Source organism: Silurus meridionalis, chromosome 9 (assembly GCF_014805685.1).
Source record: "Silurus meridionalis isolate SWU-2019-XX chromosome 9, ASM1480568v1, whole genome shotgun sequence".
NCBI lineage: Eukaryota > Metazoa > Chordata > Actinopteri > Siluriformes > Siluridae > Silurus > Silurus meridionalis.
In genome coordinates this window covers 8,794,759-8,820,148 of record NC_060892.1, presented here as the reverse complement: position 1 = coordinate 8,820,148, position 25,390 = coordinate 8,794,759, and the positions used below count along the sequence as shown (strand labels likewise).

The 25,390-nt window shown below is 37.9% G+C and overlaps 1 protein-coding gene across 2 annotated transcripts in view; it reads left to right on the top strand.

Moving 5' to 3' along the window:
* The window catches only part of LOC124391272 (cell migration-inducing and hyaluronan-binding protein-like), a 137,852-nt gene extending 115,203 nt beyond the window's left edge, over positions 1-22,649 (top strand). For both annotated transcript variants that reach the window (XM_046857742.1, XM_046857743.1), the window contains exons 15-29: positions 3,184-3,253; positions 3,567-3,695; positions 6,179-6,264; positions 7,191-7,322; positions 7,816-7,851; positions 8,155-8,310; positions 9,346-9,526; positions 11,274-11,489; positions 13,288-13,499; positions 14,272-14,457; positions 15,070-15,274; positions 15,419-15,508; positions 15,849-16,006; positions 17,126-17,226; positions 21,596-22,649. In XM_046857742.1, the coding sequence (XP_046713698.1) occupies positions 3,184-3,253; positions 3,567-3,695; positions 6,179-6,264; positions 7,191-7,322; positions 7,816-7,851; positions 8,155-8,310; positions 9,346-9,526; positions 11,274-11,489; positions 13,288-13,499; positions 14,272-14,457; positions 15,070-15,274; positions 15,419-15,508; positions 15,849-16,006; positions 17,126-17,226; positions 21,596-21,723 (2,086 nt within the window). In that variant the 3' untranslated portion in view covers positions 21,724-22,649. The remainder of the gene's footprint in view (positions 1-3,183; positions 3,254-3,566; positions 3,696-6,178; positions 6,265-7,190; positions 7,323-7,815; positions 7,852-8,154; positions 8,311-9,345; positions 9,527-11,273; positions 11,490-13,287; positions 13,500-14,271; positions 14,458-15,069; positions 15,275-15,418; positions 15,509-15,848; positions 16,007-17,125; positions 17,227-21,595) is intronic.
* The last annotated feature ends 2,741 nt before the right edge of the window (positions 22,650-25,390 follow it).

Here is a 25,390-nt window from a genome sequence, read left to right as displayed (position 1 = left end):
GGTGTTCTTGATAAAAATGTAGTAGTTGGTCAATACATGAATAGTTGACTTAACTCTATATTGTTCATGAAAATAAATAGCTTGTGATATGTATCTTTACCAGAAATCTTTTTATATGAAATAATAGATTTATTTTCTGATTAATTGCTATTCTTTTTGATGAAGCTAATTTCAAGAGAATATAAGGAGTATTTCTCTGGCTATTTACCAGGAAAGTGACTTGTTAGCAGCTATTAGCTACTTTGCCCAAAACCTAGCAAACTAGCAACACTGATTGGAGTAGCTAAAGAAATAACTAAGTAGTTTTTGAATAAGTTCTAGAATAAAACATCCAATAATAATAACAATAATAATAATAATAATAATAATAATAATAATAATAAATACAAAGACACCATTAAGACACTATGTTCTTTCTACATAACCTAGATAAATGGCCAACTCAAAACTATAAATTGGATGAGCTCTTAAAGTCTCAGGAGAGCGCTACAGGCAACACATTGGTACTTATGCAAAGGATGATAAAATGCTAGCCAGCTCTACAAGCTAGTCAGCCTTGTGATTATGCAGAAATGCCACATCTGCACTTGATAAATATCAGGAGGACGCTCTTGGAGTTTAGCACGTTGCATATTGATGTTCACGTCGGAAGATGAGTAATGCGATGAAGCGTGTGTAGGCCGCACACATTGATCAGAGCCACGCAAACCCCTGCAGCGGCGGATTACTTTTTCCAAACTGTCGCCTTTGAGTTGATGTACAAAATGTATGTATGTATATGTGTGTGTCAGAGAGAGAAAGCGAGAGATCAGCTGGAATGCAGTGAGCTACAAAGTGTGCACAGACAAACAGTGTTTTAATTTCAGAGCAAGCGCTCTGACTCGAGTCATGGCACGGAGGCAACAGCTACAGCACTGTAATTAGTTTGACTGTGTTCTCTCACTTGCACACAAAAGCCAAAAGCCTAAAACCAGACACGCCACAGCAAATAAATACTGCATCAGTGCAGTCCTGATTACAACACACATATGTTTTTCCTGCTTTAATTGAAGACATTGTCTCTATTAGTGCATGTGTGTGTGTGTGTGTGTGTGTGTGTGTGTGTGTGTGTGTGTGTTCTCAAAACCATTGTTTTTGTTAACAGCAGCACATTTTCATTCATTTTCATGTGTGAAAACTCTGCAGTAGATTCTTAACATGTGCTAATCAGCAATTATGCATTATAATGACTTTCCTAGTTACACCTACCAGACAGGTTAATGAATAGGTCCGTAATTACTTTCTGTAGCCCATCTGATGCATACATAATCTATCCCTTTACCCTGTACATAAGCGAAACAGCTTTGTCAAGGAACCAGATGTAATTAGGGAGGTAGAACCTTCTCAGCACAGCAGAAGCACCACTATACAGTGTAAAATTGCATTGTCCTAGCTTGGTACTTACTGAGCAAGCAAGGCAGTTGGAACAGATTTCCATTGCAGGAGAGAGAAGCAAAATTCCTGCTCTGTGCAGATGATGTGCTCATAATAAACCTCGAAAAGACCAAATCATGGGCTCCCAGAAGAAATCTGGAAGCACAGATTCTTGTTCAGGACAGTTCTCGAACACATTAGATTACAGTTTTAGCACAGCTTTATTACAGTATTCAGGAGTTTCAGCATGCCAGGGAAATCACTAAAAGTAAAAGGCTCAATGTGCCATTTAGAGAAAACCTCATAACAGTGACATACCTATCTGGTGCAAATGATTCAGTGGTGTAGTTCAGCTCAATCTCTAAATCTCTGCACTTACAAATTTCAAATTTCTACTTTTTGAAATGCTATAGCCAAAATGTTTGCACCTGTTTCAAGCTTTCCACATCATCATTGCATGTCTGGTTTTTCCTTTTTTTTTGTAGTAGTAGTAAAGCACTAATGCATATTTAAAAAAAAGAAATTAGGTGTCATAGTAAATCCCTGCAAAAATAGCTAAATAGGGTTCCCTGGTGGTCTAGTGATTAGGATGCGGTGCACTCACCGCTGCGGCTGGGGTTCGATTCCCGGTCAGGGAACCGACCCCAGCCTTTAGGGTTGCACAAGCCAGTGCACTTTTAGTGCCGGTCCCAAGCCCGGATAAATGAGGAGGGTTGCGTTAGGAAGGGCATTCAGCGTAAAACGTGCCAAATCAAACATGCGGATCATGAATATGGACGATCCGCTGTGGCGACCTCTAATGGGAGAAGCCGAAAGAAAGTAATAGAAAATTCGCAAATGTAAAAATATACGCTTATGTTTTTTTTCTATAAATGTGTATTTCCAATTGCAGTGAATGTATTTGGAAAAATACAAAAAAATGTTTTGCAAGATTTTACGTGCTTAAATTTTCACTGATTACATATAGTAATTGTTTATCAGGACAGATTTCATATCATTAACCAGGGGTTGTGGTTATGCATGGTAGGGCATCATTTAAAAAAAAGTTTAATGACATTATGTTAATTTAAGTTGATTATTACTGCTGTATTGCAACATGCCTGGTGGATAAACCTGACCTGGACTGTGTAAAGGCAGCAAATTTTCTCCTCCAATTTTGGGATGTTACTACAAACGTATTTTAGAGCCTGCTGGTACCATGAATGTAGCCAGAGTGCTCCAGTACTACATTTTTACTTTGCATTTCACAGGAATGGTGGCGTTAATAAAGAGGACATTTCGCTAAATGTCAGGAGACAAACCGGAAATGTGCACTTGATCAAGGCAAAAACAAAATGTTAGACAATCAGAATTATGATAAATAGAATTGTAGTCTAGATTTTGTCATAATACATTTGTTTATTGTCTGTATTTTGTATTTGGTGGACCGCCTTATCCAGCGCGACTCACTAAAGTGTTAATTATAAAGGCAGCCAACAATTCTAATAGTCCAGACATACATACAGCAAACATTCCACCACCTAATAACACCACCAGCATGAACTTGTCAAATAGCAAAAATAGATTTGAAAATCTGACTAAGTCTTCCATAAAATAACATTAATACGACTGTATCAAATCCACCAGTGCTGATTTTTGAATTTTAAACACCTTTTGAAACTTCATTAGATACAGACATACATGTGTACAATTAAGACAGTGAAGCTCTTCTTGCCTCTCAAGCCTCCCAAGTCCTATTCCACAACAACTCTTTCTGTCTCTGATTTTCAGTGCCACCTCCACCTTTTGGATCGCTAACCCCAATAACAACCTAATCGACTGTGCAGCTGCAGGTTCTGAGGTGAGTGATGTTATACCACTGATAAGTGGGATTAATGATTTTTAGGATCAGTGTGAGCATGAGCAGCTAGCACAGCTACATCTGGCACATTGCAGGAAAAAAAATAAATCATGTTTTATATTGTTTTTATGTGTGTACATGGGCATGAAAGGAACAGAGTGAGGATGAGAGAAAAATGATGGTGTGTGTGTTATTGCCCACTGCTGTGTTTTTTCTCTGCTTGGGATCCTTTATTATATGAAGCCAATAACGCAAATGCAAATGGCCCTTGTGGTTTGTGTGTGTGTGTCTGTCTGTCTGTTTGTCCCTGCAGGAGACAGGCTTCTGGTTCATTTTCCACCACGTCCCCACAGGTCCATCAGAGGGCATGTATTCACCAGGCAAAACAGAACACACGCCGATGGGACAATTCATCAACAACCGGGCCCACTCAAACTATAGGGTGAGTGTATGCATGCTTGTGTGTGAGTGGGAGAAGGAAAAATAGAGAGACCACTCTCCACACACACACCATCATTCTCATGAGGATGCTTTTGGAAAAGATTTACAGACAGTGTGTGAAGGAGAAAGCTTGCAAATTCTCAATTTTTCCTTCATCTTATCTACACCCTTGAACCATTTGGGGAGAAATACAATTCTATTTCTGGTTTTAGTATGCATTATATGCAGGATCCAATTTACATTGCATGTAGGCAAATGTTTGGGCACGAAGGGAAACTAAATCTGGGTCTAGAAACGGTTTAATCTAGAATTTAAGAAACAAGGGAAGAGCTGCTCCTTTCATGTTAGCCAACAGCCAATGTGTGAACAGTATAGTTAAATTTACTAGTCATTATAAAAACCTGCTTACAAATGAAACCTAGAAGACAAACAATAAATGCACTGCTTTTTTATACTTTAAAGTGCAACCAGACATGACTACTGAAAAATCTGACATAGGGAATGGATTTAAGGTTTGAATTCCACTTAGTCGTTTATAAGGAACCTTTAGGAACTGGAAAATATTCAGTCATACAGAATAGCTTATTATGCAGTATACTATGTAGTAGTATACATGCAGTACACAACTACATGTTTACTGTAAAATGTGAACAATAAAGCTACCTTTGGTTTTAAGTTAAAATATTTCCCCTTCTACTAGCAACTTATTTGAATTTTAAAGGCGTTATAGGGCATCAAGATTGGTTGATGGAGCGTTGCACCGGTTAGTATATTCATAAAAATCATATGGAGACTTTACTTTAGATCATGTACATTTTCTTATCCCCATGCTGAAATGAATTACTGGCTATGCCACTGCTGGAAATAGAATCACTGTAATAAACACAAATGTCATTTCGTAACCGTAGCATTATAGGGTTCTGTCTGGCATTCAGCCTAAACTGAGATTGAAACTTTAATACTAAGGTCACATATTAAAAATTATATTTGTTGGTGGAGGTTTTTTTCTTCTTTGGGCTGAGTTCCTGTCTTGCTTCTTTGTGAATAGATGCATACATTTGAGTCTGTAAAGTTCCACAGATTAGCTAGATGCATGAGACAGTTGATTAGCATTCAGTAGCAGACCAAAGCATTTATTAACTGTAGGACACAAGAATATCCAAAGGCTTTTATGGCATTTGCTAACTCTTTCGGTCCAGTTCCGCCAGGTCCGACCCCCAGAGAGATTTCTTAAACTTCTGGCACAGTGCTGAATCACACTGTATTGAAACAGCTCTGAATATTATATTAAATCATTAGCTGCTCTAAATGAGCCTTTTATACATTAGATCATTGATCCATGGATAGGGATATAGCTCTCTCAGAACAGGTGAAGCATGATAGCATGGTGTAGTTATTTCAGGGCATATATTTAGTATGTCCTCATCAAAAATTAATAATCTTACTAGTTTTTATGTCTGCAAAGTTGCTTGTTTTAGCAACGATTATTAATACTGTTATGTAGAGCTTTGAAGAAGAACATTTTAAAATGTAATGGGGTAAACATGAAACCATGTACTTATCTGGCAGACATTTGGAATGCAAGACGATGTGCTAGGAAGTTGTAGCCCAGTGATTAAGATGATGGCCTGATAGGATGGTCATGAGTTCAAATCCGAGCAGCACCAAGCTGCCACTGCTGGGCCCTTTTATACAACTGCTCAGTTGTATAAAATTAGATCATTTTAAGTCTCTATGGATCAGGGCGTATGGAAATGTTGATGCACTTATAATTATAAATTAATAATAATAATAATAATAATAATAATAATAATAATAATAATAATAGCCTAATGTAGAAGGGACGACACATTGATTTCATCCAATATTTCACTGTATTATTTAAGTAACCAAAATATATAGTACCCTTTTTTCGACATATTAGACCAAATCAAAAACAAATTAAAAGCATAATATGTTGCCATGATATAATGTAAATGTAATACTTGCTATTAATTTGTTGCGGAATGGTTAAGATTTTAGGACCAGTTCAAATCCCAGGAGAGACCCACCAACCCTCAACCAGTCACCTCTAAGATTAGATTGGACTTTGCTTCTGAAAGCATTTTGGATGAAAATGTCTACAGAATTATTAGACATAAAATATAATTGAATTTCAGTTCATCTCAAGCCATGAGCTGGCATGTGTAAAAGTCGCTTTTGGCCATGATGTAGTCGCCCTAGGCAACACGGCTTCACAATGAAGAGCTGTTCAGTGGACTTTTTTTTTTTTAAATCAGAAATGTTGTTCTCCTGCTTTTTACTCATTAAATCTGAAGGCAAGGCTAGGTTTAAAGTCGTTCTAGATAATCGGGTGGCCTTGAGGATTAGTAATAACCCAAAGAACATGGACAAGCTTGGAAAAAAAAACAAAAAAAAAAAGCTTTTTGTAGGCCCTTTTTGTAATTCTGTGCACTTGTTTGTTATTCGTGCATCTTTCTGCAGGCGGGGATGATCCTTGACAATGGTGTAAAGACCACCGAAGCTAATGCCAAGGACAAGAGACCCTACCTGTCACTCATAGGGTCTAGGTGAGTCTCAATGTCACACACACACACACACACACACACACAGTGCTTTCAGAGAGTTTTAGAAAATGTTGCTAAAGCCATAGTTCAAACAAAAATGCCAATTACGTATAAGTCCTTTTACACAACCTGCAGCCATTTGGTGTGTGGAAAGTGAGGTCTTAAAGTGGATGTGCGTTAATTCAGGTTAGGAACATTTCAAATTCATACAGTACTACTACAGCTTGTGAAGTTTTTGTGCACATTGATTCCTCTAACATTATATATTAGCATATAATATCATTAGTAGCATGAAATATAGAGTACAGCTTGCAGTTATTTTTTCTAATCAATTAAATTTAGACTATGTTCAAACCAAATTAATGTGCAACATATTAAAATACTGTAGACGTAAATGTACCAGAGAAAAACTACTCGTGCCAGAAAGACAACGTATTACTATCCACTTAACATATGCTAGTTTTCAGTCGGTCTTTCCAGCAGTTACAGCCACCTTTTTTGTTACAAACCTGAGACCATTTGGGCCATTTAGAGGCAACCTGTACATTTCAGATATATGCCTGAGATGCCTCAATATTATTTCATTTTTAGTAATCATTTTATCTGGTCATGATGAATCCATAGCCTTTCCTATAAATACCAGGGGCATTAATCACCCTAAATAGGACACCAGGCATTCACACTAGGGTCAATTTAGAGTAGGCAGTCCACAATATTGGTGTGTTCCGGGGTGTGGGAGGTTATAAGAAACCCACAAAGACTTTGCAAACCTTAGGATTTAACTGCGGACTATGGAACTGGAAGGTGGCAGAACTACCCACTGCACCACAGAGCCACAGAGTTATCAATATCCTGATAACACTGAAAGCAGCAACAATGCTTACATTTTATTCAACACCATTATCAGCAGATTGTTTAATGTTGAACAGGTATAGCCCTCATCAAGATGCCGACCCCTTTAAACCCAGAGTCCCTGCCCTCATCCACCACTTCGTTGCCTATAAGAACCAGGATCATGGGGCATGGCTCAGGGGAGGAGATGTCTGGCTTGACGACTGCCAGTAAGTACTCTTCATTAATTCTCTTAAAGAACCAAAAAAACAGCATCCATGAAAGCAAAATCAAATGGATATATGTATCTGTCTATAGGTCAGCATGCAGCCTCAAAACCTAAGACTATAAGTATATGAATCCACGTCAAATATATTGCGACAGCATTGTACTGCTCAAAAAACAACAGCTTTCACCTCAATTAACCTTGGAGAGTGGAAGTAATTATGATCATAATCCTTATTTATATTTCATCCTTTAAGCAGAACAAATGTTCAAAAAGGCAGAAATCAAGTTAAAAAAATAGAATAGATGAAAAAGATCAGCCAGATTAAAAAAATAATAAGTGCAAAACACCATTGTCATTATGATTGCCATTGTTATCAGTCAGTTATATCGCTCTGAATATTAGGTGCATGCTATAATTTGAATAAATTGTGTTTAGCCTTATTGTAAAAATGCTGTCTTGTCACCATTGACCTGGTGTGTCTTTATTGTCTGCAGGTTTGCCGATAATGGGATCGGCCTCACTTTAGCCAGGTAGGGCTGCTAATCGCTCATTTTTTGCCTCTCGCACACATTTTGCAATCATAATAAAATGGATGCCTTTATGTTTGCCGAATGCAGCCCAGGCTCGCTGTGCTGGGGGATGTAATTGGAAAACGCCATATATGGGTGGCTTCGTGAGATGCATTGGGGAAATCGGGGGCTTTGAGCGGTTGTGAAAGTAATTCAGTGGTGTGAAACTAGCGGCTAGGGGACCTGATGAGCATGCACAGCGGGGGCTGCATTTATCCGGGCGTTTCTCTCACACTGGCTGTTTGCTTGTGTGTGTGTGTATAGTGGAGGCACCTTCCCAGATGATGACGGCTCCAGGCAAGAGGTGAAGAACTCGCTGTTTGTGGGAGAGAGCGAGAACCGAGGCATGCCTTTCCCTGATGGCCGCATCTGGGGACCGAGTGGTTTGGACCACAGTGGCAGGACCCTCCCGAGAGGAGTGTAAGTCTCCCCTGCTGGTATTGACATTCTTTTGTCCCTTCAGCACTACAAGATTGGGCTTCAGCTTCAGTCACAAATGGAATGAAACTTATAGTATACTTTTTGGATGCTGAAAATATCTGAATGATTGTGCTTTTGAAAGTAGCATTATTTCAGAGTTTGGTAGAATATTAAAACACTCTGTACTTACAAGGCTGATAGTCCTACTGAGTCATTAAAACGTTCCTTACATACACTGACATTGTTCAATGCAGTGTTGGATAGTAACAAACTAATTGTAATTTGTTACTGTACTTAAGTAGCTTTTTCATGTATCTGAACTTTACTGTATTATTGTACAGTTTACTGTATTATTTAAGTATTTCTATTTGGGAAAACTTTTACTTTCACTTCACTACATTTAAAAAGTAAAATATCTTACTTTTTTACTCAACTACAGTTGTTCCTTTTTGATTTATGAGTATATAAAAACTTCACTGGCCAAACACGCAGCAAGCCGCCAATCAGTGTAGAGGGGGCGCTCTGTTTTGAACTTGTTTTGATTGCCGATTGGTGGTATCTACTAAGCGCACACATTCAGTTCAGCATTAGTTCAACAGCAAACAGAACATTTTGAGAGCAATAAATGTAGAAACTGCAGACTATAACTCGCCACAACACCCGCTGCCTTTTTCGAAGTAGCTGAAAAGAAGGTTTTGGGCTCATGATCACTTTGTACAAAACTGATTAATGTCTTTTGAACTAGCTTTGACCATCTGTGAATTAACATATCACATATATACATAACAGCACAGTGAAATTCGTTCTTCGCATATCCCCGCTTGCTCAGAAGCTGGTTTTAGAGTCTGCCATATACGGCGCCCGTAGAGCACAGAGGGTTAAGGGCCTTGCTCAAGGGCCCGAGTGGCAGTTTGGCGATACCAGAGCTGGAACCCCCGACATTCCGATCAGCAACCCAGCACCTTAACCACTGAGCTACCACTCCCGACAACATATTCAGGGTGGATATGTTGTCAATTTTTCTTTGTTTTTCAGGGATTTCCCCATGCGTGGTATGCAGATATACGATGGCCCCATCAACGTCCAGAACTGCACATTCCGTAAATATGTCGCTCTGGATGGACGGCACACAAGCGCTTTTGGCTTTCGCCTGAATAACTCATGGCAGAGCTGTCCCAACAACAACGTGTCAGACATCACATTCGACGATGTTCCGGTGAGATTAATATTAGTCATACCTCATTCTCAAAAATTGCGGTTTCTTATAATCTCAGAACCATGATGTACTGCTAAAAGCTAATGCACTGGCATTATTTGCCTTGAGCTATTAGTAAGTAATGTGTAAACTTTGAAAGATTCAACAATAGAGGGAAGAGATGCAAGAATTATCATGTTCTGGTATGTGCATAGCTTCAAACAAATCAGAACAAGCTTTACCCATGCGGATTTAACACATCAAAGCCTCACATCATCCTTTTCTTTTAATCCATGAACTTTCCCGATTAACATTTCCATCCACATCAACAACTTAATCTCTCTGTATATTATTCAGTTTTCTCAATTACACTATTCAGCTCTTCCTCCATCACTTCCACCCACCATCAGTGCATTCCATGGGATCCACTCAGGACTGGTTTTAGACATTTAGAGACCATAGTAAAAATTTATATTGGAGGCCCACTAGCCTCCTTTCATCCACCTTTCAGAATAAACAAAAAGCACTTTATTATTTTTAACCTGTTTATTTATACAAACTTATCAGAACGTTTATATATTTGCATAAATGGACATATTAATTAAACTTTAACCAAGGTCCACACTAAATAAAAAAGAAAAAAAATACGAAAAGTTATCTGGACCAGCTTTTCTTCTTTTTTTTTTTCCTTTGCAATGGCCATTTGTTTAAAACAAGTGATGCCATTAGCTAGGCCACGCTGTAAAACAATTATTTCTTTTAAATGTTAACTGTAGTATTGTTTAAGATTATACTTTTTTTTTAAATCACACAAACACATTCAGGAGAATAAGGTCAAGTCAAGTCAAGTCAAGTTTATTTCTATAGCGCTTTTCACAACAGACATTGTCTCAAAGCAGCTTTACAGAAATCAACAGTCAAGGTGAATGGTGTGTATTTATCCCTGATGAGCAGCCGTGGCTCCCTTTAGTTTAATAAAACACTATGAAAAGTTAGATTTTGTTCATCGTTGTACGCAGTCTCTTCATACATTCACAGGGTGGGAACTCATTTAAATGGTGATATTATCTGGTTCCACTTCAGGTGAGTCATGTGGGTCAGATTTAATATCCAGTGGACAAAGAGCTAGTCTTACGCTGCCAGTCTTGATTGGTGAACTAGTGTATAAGTTTGCTACGGTTGTGGAGCCCCCGCCTCGAGACCCTAGGCAATTGCCTGCTCTGCCTTTAGTTATCAAGGCCCTGGATCCACTACTCCATCGCTTCTATGAACTTTCTCCATGCCTTTAATTCACTATTTATTACTTTTATTCACTTTTTTCCACCTCCTTCAACTATTCCATGCACTTCTTCCTTCCATGAGCCTCTTTTTCTTCTTGCCTCTTTCTCTCCTTAGCTTCATTCTTTTTACCACCATTTCATTTCTAGCCGAATACTTTTTCTCTATTAGCCCATCCACTATTCCCTCCATCAAATTCCTCTACTGCTTCTTTCCACACCATCAGCTTTCTCTCTATATTACTTCCTACACATGGTCAATTTCATTCAGTCCATCCACTTTTTCTTCACTTCTTTCAGCCCCAACCATGTTGTCTCCTTCACCTACACTAACCACTCTTACTTTTTTGTCCACCATATCCTTTCTTATTATCCCCCTTTCCTCAATCACATTTTGTTTTTCAGTGATTTTCATTCTCACTGTAATGCAAAATCTCCTTTGAGGTAATTAAACAATCTCATTTGACACCAATTTGCGATTGTGCTTTCAGATCACCGCTCGAGTGTTTTTTGGAGAACCAGGTCCCTGGTTTAATGAGATGCATATGGACGGGGATAAGACCACCATTTTCCATGACGTGGATGGCTCAGTGAGCGAGTACCCTGGTGCCTTTTTGGTCAAAGAGGACAACTGGCTCCTGCGCCACCCTGATTGCATTGATGTGCCAGACTGGAGAGCTGCCATTTGCAGCGGGCGCTTTGCCCAGGTAAAAGCTAACCCTCATGCTCTGGTTACAACCAAAAATTTTGATGCCATCTAGTTACATTTTTTAGGGTGTAAACCTTCAAGCTTGAGTGAACATGTGCCTTAAATACAAGCTCATTTGAGATGATTAATGTCACGAACAGTTAACTACATTTGTTACAAAGCCAGGCATGAAACCTCGCAGTGGTAGCTTAGTGGTAAAGGCGTTGGACTTTGCATTTGAAGGTCCACATCAAGCTGTCACTCTTGGGCCCTTGAGCAAAGCCTTCTCAGTTGTATAAATGAGATAAATGTAAGTTGCTCTGGATAAGGGTATCTGCCAAATGCTGTTAATGAAAATGCAATATGATAATATCCAGAACTACATAATGTAAAAGTTCAATTATAAATGTGAAACCTGGCAAACATGAGCGAAACCTGTTTATTGGCCATATTAATCCGGTAGTCATTTTTGCCACTTAGTAAGCATTATTTACTTTTTGTTAATTAAGTCCAGTGTGTTAAAGAGTTTCTTTCTTTCTTCTTTCACCTAAGGTTTGGGACTAGTTTATGAAATATATGACCTTTGCATGACCTGATGCATGCAATGTTCTGAGTTGGATCATTAATGGGAGAAATGGTCAGGAACAAATTCTTGAGGAAAGGTTCCCTCCATTATTTTTAACCATTTAATGTTTTTAACATTTTTGTAATCATTTTCTATTGCAGATAAAAGGATTTGTTAAAGTATATACTCTATTTACAAGCACCTTTACATATTTATTGGAAAATGTACAAGCAGCATTTTAACAGGAGAGCTAAGAGTATGAGCCTTGATTTAGGGGATTAGAATGCAAGAGAAAGCTTTAAAATACAATTAACTGAATTGGATTTTTAATAATCACCCAGTAAATAGATTTGTTTGGTTTTCACTTGCCAAAAGCAGGACTCAAACCCAAGACACTGACACTTAGAACACACTATCATACCAATAAACAATAAGCTAAAGAAACTTGCAAACAAAGAACAAACATCCTTCATCCTCAGAGAACCTGAAGGGAAAGAATAAACCTAGTAAAAACAGGTTTTATTTTTATTTTTTTCTTGCTTTAAATCTTCAGAGGCCAGGTTGACAAGGCAATGCAGACCTGGCACAGAAGAAAGGCTAGCATACAGCTCTAGGTTTTATAATGACCAAAACCTGCCTAATCTGAACCTCACAAAGCAAACTCCAGACTAAACACAGAGTGAGCTGCAAGCTTCTCTTAAATAAAGTCATGGACAGGTGAGACTGATTTAAAGAAATAAGGCAGACTGCGCATGTCTCCCTCTCGTGGCCAAAGTCGACCTAGCAGGCAACCCAGCTCCTGACCTGGTCATTACAAATATAATTGAAGCATAAGTTAACATGAAGGACATCTCAAGCAAGATTAGTTACATCATAATGAACACAAACTAAGTCAATGGAGCAAGTATGAAAAAAAAAAAGTTAATATGACCTATCAAATATCACAACCATTATCTAAGAAGGGAGTTGGGAGTTGATTTAAAGACAAGATGAACAGTATTGAACTCCAGCACAAATACCTCATAAACTGAAAACACACACACCTCTAAGCTTTCTCCTGTGATAAGAAATTTCATGCATTTCTTCTTTCAAAAGTCATACAAACAAATGTACACAATGATGCCATTTTTAGAAGTTCAGTTCACCTCAGTGTTATCTAACATGCGTCTGTCTTTGGCTGAAGGTTTCGCATTCGTCAAGATTTCATACAGCTTATAGTAAAAGCCCTCTCAATTTTTACTGTGTACCTCAGATATATATCCAGGCTCGGAACCCAGCCAATCTAAATCTGAAGATGGTGAAGGATGAGTATCCGGACAAGCCCCTGGAGCTGGTAGGAGCTCTGGGGAAAAAGCATCACTACCAGCAGTTCCAGCCTGTAGTCACACTGTCAAAGAGCTACACGGTGCATTGGGATGCTGCCGCACCAGCCGAAGTCACCGTATGGATTATCAACTTCAACAAGTCAGTAAAAAAAAGCGTAATCAGATTCCACTACACATTTATTACCTTATTTACAGTCAAGTCTGTACACCCAGAAACGACTTTACTGCAAGGTTTTTTAAAAACAAACCAACATTATTACTCATTCATTTATTCATTATTCTTCATTAATGTGAGCTAAAAGCAATAAAAATGGCGATGCATAATGCATGCTGTAGCTTGCTGAGTCAGTATTAGATTACACTGACTTTTAAATGGTCTGTTTTACACTTTAAATAATGAAGTGAATGCGATGCAGAAATTCCTTTGCTGGTGTGTGTAGCTGATCAACCAATTATTTGCTCCCAGAAAGTTAGACAATAATATTTGTTTTTTGTTTCCTAAATCATCTTGAGAAAAATAATTGTAATACCTGTTTAATTCCTGTTTTCCTCTTTCCACTTTTTTCAGAAATGCTTTCTTTATGAATATATATATATAGTATATTTGTGTTTCGCTGTGCATTATGGCTTAATGAAGTCTCCTTTTTCAAATAATGGGAACGTAATAATAATAATAATAATAATAATAATAATAATAATGTTTCTTTTCCACTATGTTCATTTTTAGTTTGTCCAAAACAATTATTGACATTTCAAAAGGTCTTTGAAACATCTCGCCTCATGTTTGTGCACAGCCTACTCAATAAAAATAGTTCTCTTCTGCCACCTAGTGTACATAAGTGAGGTCAACAAGAAACACTTCTGTCTAAAAGTCACCATCATTTCACCAACGCTCTGCTTTTTCTTGACAGGAATGACTGGATAAGTGTTGGCTTCTGTTACCCGAAAGGCACGATGTTCAGCATCATCTCTGACCTCCACAACCGGCTCACCAAGGTAACAAGGAAAACAGGGATGTTTGTGAAAACGGCTCAGAGGGAAAAAATCAGCCACACACACCAGGCGAGGGGTTATTACTACTGGGAGGAGGATACTGGGTAAGAGATGCTCAGTGTGTTTTATATAACTAATATTTACATTCATTATTTATTTTGAAATAATCTTTGATATGTTATAATAAATCATATTTTTCTTTATCTGTTACCAAATAGTACTTCATTGTGTTATTAGACAGACAGACAGACAGACAGACAGACAGACAGATAGATAGAATTTTGTCATTGCATAGTATATGTACACAGAAATGAAAGTTTAGCATCTACCAGAAATGCAAATAGTAGCAATTGTGTAAACTGACAAGTGCAGATAAATACTGTATGTAAATATATGTACAGCATGTAATGTATATATGTACATATATGTACAGCAAATAAATTTAAAGGCTCTGTGCAGTGTAAATATATTTATACATATATATGAAATGATAATAGTGCAAGATGTTTGAAAGACACAATATGTGCAGAAAATGTGCAATATATACATTTACAATATGTATTGCGTTAAATCGCGTTACATTATTTTTTTAATTAATAATACTCATTATTTAATAGTATAATCATTATCCTTTGCCATTCGTGCATTTGTGATGTTTGGAGTTGTTTAGTAAACCATTGGTGTGTGTGTTTAATTTCTGGTATCACTCTGTGCAGGTTGCTCTTCCTGAAGGTCCAGGCTCACAATAACAGAGACACCTTTGCGTTCTGCTCAGAAAAGGGCTGTGAACGAGTGAAGATCAAAGCTATTATCCCGAAAGGCAGTGGCCCCAGTGACTGCATGGCACAGGCCTACCCCAAATATGCAGAGATGCCTGTAGTGGACGTACCCATACCCAAGAAACTCCCTCTCTCCAGCCTAGTAAGATCAATCTGAACGTCTTCTCTTAAATAGCTTGTTATGGATATCCCACCACTTTTTCATATCTAGCTCAAAGTTTGGTAGTATTTGTTCTCCCTTATATCTCATTTAGTTTTACTAAACTGTTCCTTTATATTCTTACAGCCTCAAACGTCTGAGCACTTTCTGGAAGTCAAGGTGGAATCTTACACCACTCGCTTCTTTCACATTAAAGAGGACTTTGCCTACGCTGAGGTAAAAGACATAATGCTGACATAACCATGTGCATTACTTTAATAATCAGATAATATAACCAACTAATACAGTTTTCTATCCATATGATAGAATGCAGTTACAATTATTTTATTTATATAACTTTATATAACCCTCATCTTATAACTGAAGATGAGGGTTAAGGGCCTTGCTCAAGGTGGCAGTGGCAGCGGGATTTGAACTCATGACCTTTTGTTTAGAAGGCCAACATCTTAACCACTGAGCTACCACTTCCCCATTGAAACTTCTGTTCATATATGCAGTTATTCGAAAAACTTTTATATGAACTATCCAAATCTAAATTGAAAAATTGCTCCAACAGGTTAATGGTAAGAAGATCTACCAGTCAGAGGATGGAATCCATCTCACAGTGCTGGATGGCCACAATGGCAAAGTGATGGAGACAAAAGGCTTCAGAAATGCTGTGCTGATGGGCATCCCAGCTCAGCTCGAGAACTACATCAACAGCCTGAACGACGAGTATGTACACATTAACATCTCTGTACACCAATGTTCAACATTTTCCCAGGTGACCAATGACCTGTACTAGTAACTAGTAACCTATGCTAAATACTTGCCTTGGTACTAAAATCAGGGCCTTATTATATTATACTTAGGGCTGTCAAAATTAATGAGTTAATAACGACGAGTCTTAAATCAGCACCAAAACCTGCCATGATGCAAATATCCGGCAATGAACTCTCTGGGGTTGACAAACACACCGGCGTGTTTTTTGGCATTTTTTTTCTCATGATGCCGAAAGTAAACGTCTTTTTCTGATCGTACAGATAAGACCAATACATCATTTAAATCTGTAAAGGTCTACTTTTGTATACACTCATAATAACACGCTGTGCTTTTGAAAAAAACTAACAAACAGACAGAGGGCGCTCTTTGCCGTCTCTGCCATCTCTCTTTACAGACACAAATAAAACAACCTGAATCTCAGGGAATTCTTGCCTCATAATAAATATATGTATAGAAAGCTTGAAATGTATCCTTTTAAACAAACAAATTCACATCACAAAACAAATATTCTCTGATTATAGAATCTGTATGAAAGTTAGAAGAGGTACAGTTTCTCCAGTATCACCTCAATAACCGTCCGTGTGGAAACATAGCAAATGTGTCCTGATGATTTACGTAATTTGAAACACCATAATAACTTTAAAACGTTTACAAGAATATTTTGTCTGCATGCTCTATGTTGAGTATAATTTCACTAATAATAAACATACATTTGAATAAAACAATCATATTTGCCCATTCATATTTTGAAGTATTAAAAACTTGAAAAGTATCAATTCAAGTTACATTTAGGACAGATAAAAAATTTGTGATTAATCATGAGTTAACATACATACATACATACATATATATATATATATATATATATATATATATATATATATATATATATATATATATATATATATATATATCAGTGTATTTACTGAATTGTTCTTCTGTTTGCACACATTTCCTTCGCTGAACATTGTATATTGAAAATATATATTAAATACACACCATGACTATAACATTAATTTGAAGCTCTGTACACAACAAATGTTAGTAACCAACACCTTTGTGCACTTTCAGCTCTATAGTGATGATTACCTCCAAAGGAAAAGTAGCACCAAGGGCACCTTGGACCAAGATACTTGCAAAGCTGGGTGCTGACCCCACTGTGAAATTGAAAGGTAAACCACAACAATTTATAGAGATTATTTTACTTTGGAAATTACTTGGAATTATTCAGGTTTGGAATTATAACAAGATAAGGATTGTAGTAACTCAGCATTTAAATTCTCTAGTAAAATTTATTCAGAGAATATTTAAACTCTCAATTGCAGCTAGTCCTGGTATGCCCTTGAAGACTCTCGAACAAAAACTGCTAGACTGTCTTATATTTAGAACAAATAACCCAAGATATTAAAGCAGAACTCGAATAATTTCACAGATATAGTAACTAACAAGTAAGCTGCCATTGAAACATCATGCAGACTGCTTCCCAAAAATGCAATATTTTAATATAATGTGAATCAAGAAATATTGGTTGTCATAGTACTAATATTTGTGGAAAAAAATAATTTATATTGGCAGTAATCAGCAAAGCCATACATACACTATTATGGAAAAAATACCAAACTCTTCTAACACCATTGTGTTTGAATAAACACAAATCTCCGCAACCACACTCCAAAATCTCCTAGAACATCTTCCTAGAAGAGAGGAGGATATTAAATGAGCAAATCATTAAATATGAAATGAGATGTTCAAAAAGCACATAAAAATCTTGTTTCTCCACAAACTTTTGTCCATTTAGTGTATCTCAGTCTTTTTTAATTCTGTGTTGGAATGAAGATCTATTCAATTGCATATGGTTTACATGAACATTAGCACTCACTCACATACCATACAAACTTTGCTGCCAAATGACTAAAGGTCCACACGTACCTCAAAACATCCTGGAATGCCAATAATGAACGGAATTCTACTGCAGGGATACATGCCTTGATGGAAACTGTTGGATGCCATGCCCAATACGAATAAACATTAAATACAGACGACAACTTCTGAGCCACATTATGTAGAAAAAAAATTATCAATTAATATTATATGTAAATTCATTTGTTCAAGTGAAATAAGTATTTGATCCTCTACCAACCAGCAACAAATCTGACTCCCACACACTTAAATAAATCCTGTCACTTTAAGAAAGTACTCCTAATAGCAACTCCTTATGTGTGTTAAAGACAGCTGTCACAGAATCAACCTCTTCTATTCAAACCTCTCCACCACCATGGGAAAGACCAGAGAGCTGTCAAAGGTCGTCAGGGATGAGACTGTAGCCTTGGAAGAGATGTGACAGGTGTCTTTTCTACACAAAACAAGTTGATATTAGGAGTACTTTTCTAGAGACAGGACTAATTTGGGTCTGTGGGAGTCAGAATTGTTGCTTGTTGGTACGGGATCAAATACTTATTTCACTCATATATATATATATATATATATATATATATATACAGTATGTATATATATATATATATATATATATATATATATATATATATATATATATATATATATATATATATATATAATATACATACATACATATATACACACACTCACACTCATGCAGCCCCAGATGCTACCACCACCATGCTTGACTGTAGGCAAGACCCAATTTTCTTGGTACTTCTCACCAGGGTGTCATCTGAAAAGTGATGAGAATGCTGAAACTGTGCCTATGAATATGTCTTAGCCTTAGTCGTTTGTATTTTTTTTTTCTGAAGGAAAGCTCAGATATAGCTATGAAATGTATACCTTTTACAAAAATGCTCAGCGGGTTCTAAATTAAACATGCCACACATACAGTGAGGAAAATAAGTATTTGAACACCCTCCTATTTTGCAAGTTCTCCCACTTAGAAATCATGGAGGGGTCTGAAATTGTCATCGTAGGTGCATGTCCACTGTGAGAGACATAATCAAAAAAAAAAAATCCAGAAATCACAAAATATGATTTTTAAACTATTTATTTGTATGATACAGCTGCAAATAAGTATTTGAACACCTGTCTATCGGCTAGAATTCTGACCCTCAAAGACCTGTTAGTCTGCCTTTAAAATGTCCACCTCCACTACATTTATTATCCTAAATAAGATGCACCTGTTTTAGGTCATTAGCTGCATAAAGACACCTTTCCACCCCATACAATCAGTAAGAATCCAACTACTAACATGGCCAAGACCAAAGAGCTGTCCAAAGACACTAGAGACAAAATTGTACACCTGCACAAGGCTGGAAAGGGCTACGGGGAAATTGCCAAGCAGCTTGGTGAAAAAAGGTCCACTGTTGGAGCAATCATTAGAAAATGGAAGAAGCTAAACATGACTGTCAATCTCCCTCGGACTGGGGCTCCAAGCAAAATCTCACCTCGTGGGGTCTCAATGATCCTAAGGAAGGTGAGAAATCAGCCCAGAACTACACGGGAGGAGCTGGTCAATGACCTGAAAAGAGCTGGGACCACCGTTTCCAAGGTTACTGTTGGTAATACACTAAGACGTCATGGTTTGAAATCATGCATGGCACGGAAGGTTCCCCTGATTAAACCAGCACATGTCCAGGCACGTCTTAAGTTTGCCAATGACCATTTGGATGATCCAGAGAAGTCATGGAAGAAAGTCATGTGGTCAGATGAGACCAAAATAGAACTTTTGGGTCATAATTCCACTAAACGTGTGGAGGAAGAAGAATGATGAGTACCATCCCAAGAACACCATCCCTACTGTAAAGCATGGGGGTGGTAGCATCATGCTTTGGGGGTGTTTTTCCGCACATGGGACAGGGCGACTGCACTGTATTAAGGAGCGGATGACCGGGGCCATGTATTGCAGATTTTGGGAACAACCTCCTTCCCTCAGTTAGAGCATTGAAGATGGGTCGAGGCTGGGTCTTCCAACATGACAATGACCGAAGCACACAGCCAGGATAACCAAGGAGTGGCTCTGTAAGAAGCATATCAAGGTTCTGGCATGGCCTAGCCAGTCTCAGACCTAAACCCAATAGAGAATCTTTGGAGGGAGCTCAAACTCTGTGTTTCTCAGCGACAGGCCAGAAACCTGACTGATCTAGAGAAGATCTGTGTGGAGGTGGGCCAAAATCCCTCCTGCAGTGTGTGCAAACCTGGTGAAAACTACAGGAAACGTTTGACCCCTGTAATTGCAAACAAAGGCTACTGTACCAAATATTAACATTGACTTTCTCAGGTGTTCAAATACTTATTTGCAGCTGTATCATACAAATAAATAGTTAAAAAATCATACATTGTGATTTCTGGATTTTTTTTTTAGATTATGTCTCTCACAGTGGACATGCACCTACGATGACAATTTCAGACCCCTCCATGATTTCTAAGTTGGAGAACTTGCAAAATAGCAGGGTGTTCAAATACTTATTTTCCTCACTGTATCTGTTAAACAGAGGAATGTGCAGACACACATGTTGTAGCCACAGGGTTCTTCTTCCTGCCCCTCCCTTTTCATTCTACTAACACTGTGTTAGTCTCAGTCCCGTGAGCACTGTTCTGTAGGTTTCAGTGCATGAGATCTTCTCAGAGCATATTTTCATTTCTTGTCTTTACTTCATTGTGGAGAAATGACAAACAATATGAAAGGGAATGTGTGTGTGATTAAAGCTTGTAATTCATGACATTCTTTAAAAATTTGACTTAAACAGCAGGATTAAGTGTTACAACGCATAAAAAGTAATCATGTCAAACATAGCTACAAGCAGAGATTAAGGGACCAAGCACAATTTGCTCAGTCTCGTTTTTAGCATTGAGGAATACCAAAAGCTATTCAGCACTTGTTCCCAAAGATGGAAAATGGCCAGGATGCCAATCCTCATTTCCTGTTTTCACTATTGGTAAAAGTAAGTTTGGTGTCAACATATAAAAGCAGAGAAATGAGAATTGCCTTCACTTTCTGCTTGACTACTTCACCATAAAAATACACTATGGCAAAAATTATCATCTTGGTGTAGATAGTTATTATTGTAAACATACATGCAAATCTACCCCATTGATAATGATCAAATTAATGAGAGGTGCAATGTTTACATTAAGATAAACCATGTAGTGGCCTTGTTAAAACATTCCCCCCCTTGACCTTGTTGTACATCAATAGGAGTGAATCGTTATGCAAATGTTCTTATTTTTATCATTTTATAAAATATATTGCACTCCACCAGCAAACAAATCCCCCACCCACTTGCAGACACACACCTAATTTAAGAAAGTTTCAGTTTGTACAACTACAAACCACGGGAAAGTCCAAAATGGAAAATAGTCATACAAGAAACTATATTTTACAGTAACTTGTACATCCACTTTTACGTTTCTGTACTCCTCATTGGCTTCATCTCCTGGTGCTCTAAGTAGGCAGCTGTTGTTGAAAATAAGCAACATCTGGATCTTTTTGCCACAACCTCCAACATGGCAAATGGGAACACACATACCATAGGAGAACAGTGAGAATTAATCTTGCATCCTGTTTCTGTGCAGATAAACTGGCTTTCGTGGGATTTACAGGCAGCTTCCGGCCTGACTGGGTGAGACTGGCAGTGGATAAAGAGCATGCCAAGCTTCACCAGGTACTCCCAGTGCCTATTGTACGGGTGATGAAGCTCTGAGATCTTCCAGCTCCGCCATTGATCGTCACGCACAGCCAGAACTACTGAACTCGGACGACGGCCGATCTAAAGCAAGCATGCGTTCGCGTCACTTCTCTCATCCAGATCAGTGTATGATGTCGATGTACGTGATAATGTGGACATTATATGTGAATTATTCCGATTGTGTTTTCAGTGGGAAAATCATTTCGGCCACACAAGAGAGACAAAAATGTGAGAAAGACGCACCACATTCCTTTTTTTTTATGTTTTGTTTTTCCTTTCTGCCCTCTCTCTGTGGTCATAAAAAAATCATTTTCTATCTTGTAAAAAAAAAAAAAAAGTTTTCAGATTGTAAAAAATTGTGAGGTCTGAGGTTGTTGCCATTTCACTAAAGCATACCGGATTTTGTGGTCAGTTTGTTGTAGCATACGAGAGAACCAGAAGGAAAAGAGCATGCAGTCTGGCTTAATGAATAGCTGCATTGGGGGAAAAAAGCACAGCTACGTATACATACATATTCGTTTGGGTTTAAACCTGTGAAAAGTTTTGACAACGTGTTTTCCATCAGGCAGGGAAATAGCCGAAATAGCTGGTCTTTTTTCGGGGGTGGGGGAGGGATTGTGATTTGTATGTTTTATGTGTTTCTAAAATCCTTCAGATTGATAACAGAGATATATTTTCTACTTATTTATTGTACAGGCACTATCGCGCAAATTCAAAATGGACATCTCTTTTGAGTTGTAATGTAATTCTGTCCAATCTGTAAAAAAAAAAAAAAAAAAAGAAAACGCATCTGGAACAATATTCCACTTTCTTGTATTATTGGAAATTTGCATATATTAACCCTGAGTTGTAAATTGATGTGCTGTAAATGTGACCAATTTTAAAGTAATGTATCACTTTCAATCAAACCTTTTGTACAGAAATAAATAATAAGTATATGACTTGTCTTGCTACTTTCTGCTATTCTGTTTCTTTGTTTTAATATCTGTGTTCTCATGGTTTTTGAGACCAAGGAACATTGAGAGATGTTTTAAAAGTGGCCATAGATCCAGGACAATATGATTTCGATGCAAATCATCTGATATTTATAAAAGCTTTAGGGAATCCGAGGCTACACCCCTTTCCCTAGCATGGATATGCAATAAGATCAGTTGAAATAATAGTCGATTAACCTATAATGTTTAGTTGAGCAGCATTCAATTCTGATCAGCCGCTGGGTTTCACAGTTGCATGCGATGCAGTAGATGGAGACGGTTGGGTTGATTTGACCCTCAGAGCTGTGGGTGCGGTTCTCAGTCGTGTTAGAAATCATGTGGAATGTTCACACAAAGTGAGCAAGGCATTTAGGAGAAGGAAAAAAAAACTTTTCCCACAGAAAGAAGCATCAGCTGTGATCGCTCTCAGCCATGAAATTAACAGGGAAGAAAGTGTAAAACTTTGAGTAGGGGTACAAAAGGAAGTGCTATGGTTAAGCTGAGGTAAAAGGTCTATTGAACATGGTCTCTTGAACATTGCCTCACAAGAAAAAGAAAAGAAAAAAACCCTGATGATTTGCTAGTTCAGTATCCCAAAAACCACTAAAGTTGAATTTAATGCAACTGTATGCGTTCATGGAAGCTAAATTTATTTGACTGTCATCTCTCATTGTTTGGCAATAATGTCATGGGGTGTGTGCTTGAGAATGATTCTAACACCTACTTTGGACAAAGGAATTCTTACAGGCTGTTCTGTTCACTTCCCCTATATATGGAGAGTTTTAGGACACAGCCCCTGTTCACAAATTATAGTCACATCGCTGACCTGTGCATGCAACCCTCACTGTCTTTTCTTCCACTGCTTTCTATCTAATTACCTTTTTCCTCTTCCCACCTATCATATCACACAATTCCTTTTCTTCTTCCCATTTGTTGCATCATTCTATTCTTATAATTGGCTGTATCAATCACTTAATTTTCATCTTGCCCTTGTTGCATTACTTGTTTTCTTTTTGTTCTTCCCACTTGTTGCATCATTAGCTTCAGTTTCTTCTTCCCTGTTGTTGCATTAATTGCTTCCTTTTCTTCATCAATGCACTGTACTTCCTTTTCTAACATCTTACCTGTGTTCCTACCTAAATAATTATGAGTCAATATTATATCAGCGGTGGCGGGATGTTGGGACGGGTACATGTAAATAGGTATAAATAGTCTATGGCAGTAAAAAATGTGCAGACACTTGAAAAGTACAACAAGTAAAACGTTAAAACTATGGCATTGAAAAAATGTGCAAAAAGCTGAATAAACGTACACTAAATAAATGTATACATAAATGTGAAATTTTAGGCAGGATGTAAAGTATGTAAGGTATATATCGATACACAAATACCATTGTAGTGCAGATGTATGTAAGGCACATGTGTTGGGCATGAAGGTTATAAAAATTACAATATGCAATATGTACATTGTATGTATAATTGTACAGAATTATACAGTGTTTATACAGTGATTTAACAGTATAGTGTAGAGTTCAGTAGTGTAATAGTGGATAGAAAAAATCTGGTCATGAACCTGCTGGTTCTGGTGCGTATGTTCCTGTATCGCCTTCTTGATGGAAGGAGGTTAAACAGTTTGTGACCTCGTTGTTGTTGTGAGCTCTGCGCAGATATCTGTAGTGGTTAATGTTGCTCAATGCCAGGCGGTTGTCCGCCACTGATGCATTGGGCGGTTTTGACCTCCCTTTGCAGGACTTTATGTTCACACAGAGTGGAGCCTCCATTCCATACAGGAAAAAAACTAATTAGAATCCCTTGGAACAGGAATCAAGAATCATCAAGAAGTACAGGCCTTCCTAACCAGAGCTGAAGTGTTCTGGTAACAGGACAGATCCTCAGAGATGTAAACTTCCAAGAACTTAAAGCTGGAGACCCTCTCTATCTCAGTTTCACTGATGGAAACTGGTTAGGGTCTTCTACTGTTAGATTTTTAAAAGTCCACGATGATCTCTTTAGTCTTCATAGTGCTGAGGGTCATGTTGTTGGTGGCAAACCACTCTGTCAGGCTTTGGATCACTTCCCTGTAAGCCGATTCGTCATTGTTGCTGATCTGGCCGACCACGGTGGTGTCATCTGCATACTTGTGTAAGATGTTGGAGTTGCAGAAGAGCACAGTCATGGGTGAACAGGGACTAGAGTAGTGGGCTCAAAACACAGCCCTGTGGGATGCCAGTGTTAAGAACGAGGGTTGAGGATAACTTTTTGCCCAACCTAACAGACTGAAGTATGTTGTTGCATTCACCAGATGCTGCGGGAGAATGAAATGTCTAAAGCCAAACCAGACCTCCAATCAGACAATGTACACACAACCCTCAAGCCATTTTACAGAACCTAAAGGTAGCCACTGGGATAATGTGTGTATATGCCTCAGAAGTAGAGATATGACATTTTGTGTATGTTTTCAAGAAACCTGTGCTGAGTTTACATCCCATTTAATAGCACCTAGAAAGAAAGAGAACAGATGATGAATGAATTCATTAAAGCACAGGAAAGCTCCTCTGACTGCTGTGACAGACCTCATTCGTCTGAAGCTGTGTGTATTCCTATTAAAACAACCAGGTGGATTTCATGTTTGTAATGTTTGGATTATTCGAGTTTCATCTCACTTATGCCCCTGTTCCAGAACACTAACACAATCTTATTTCAAATAAA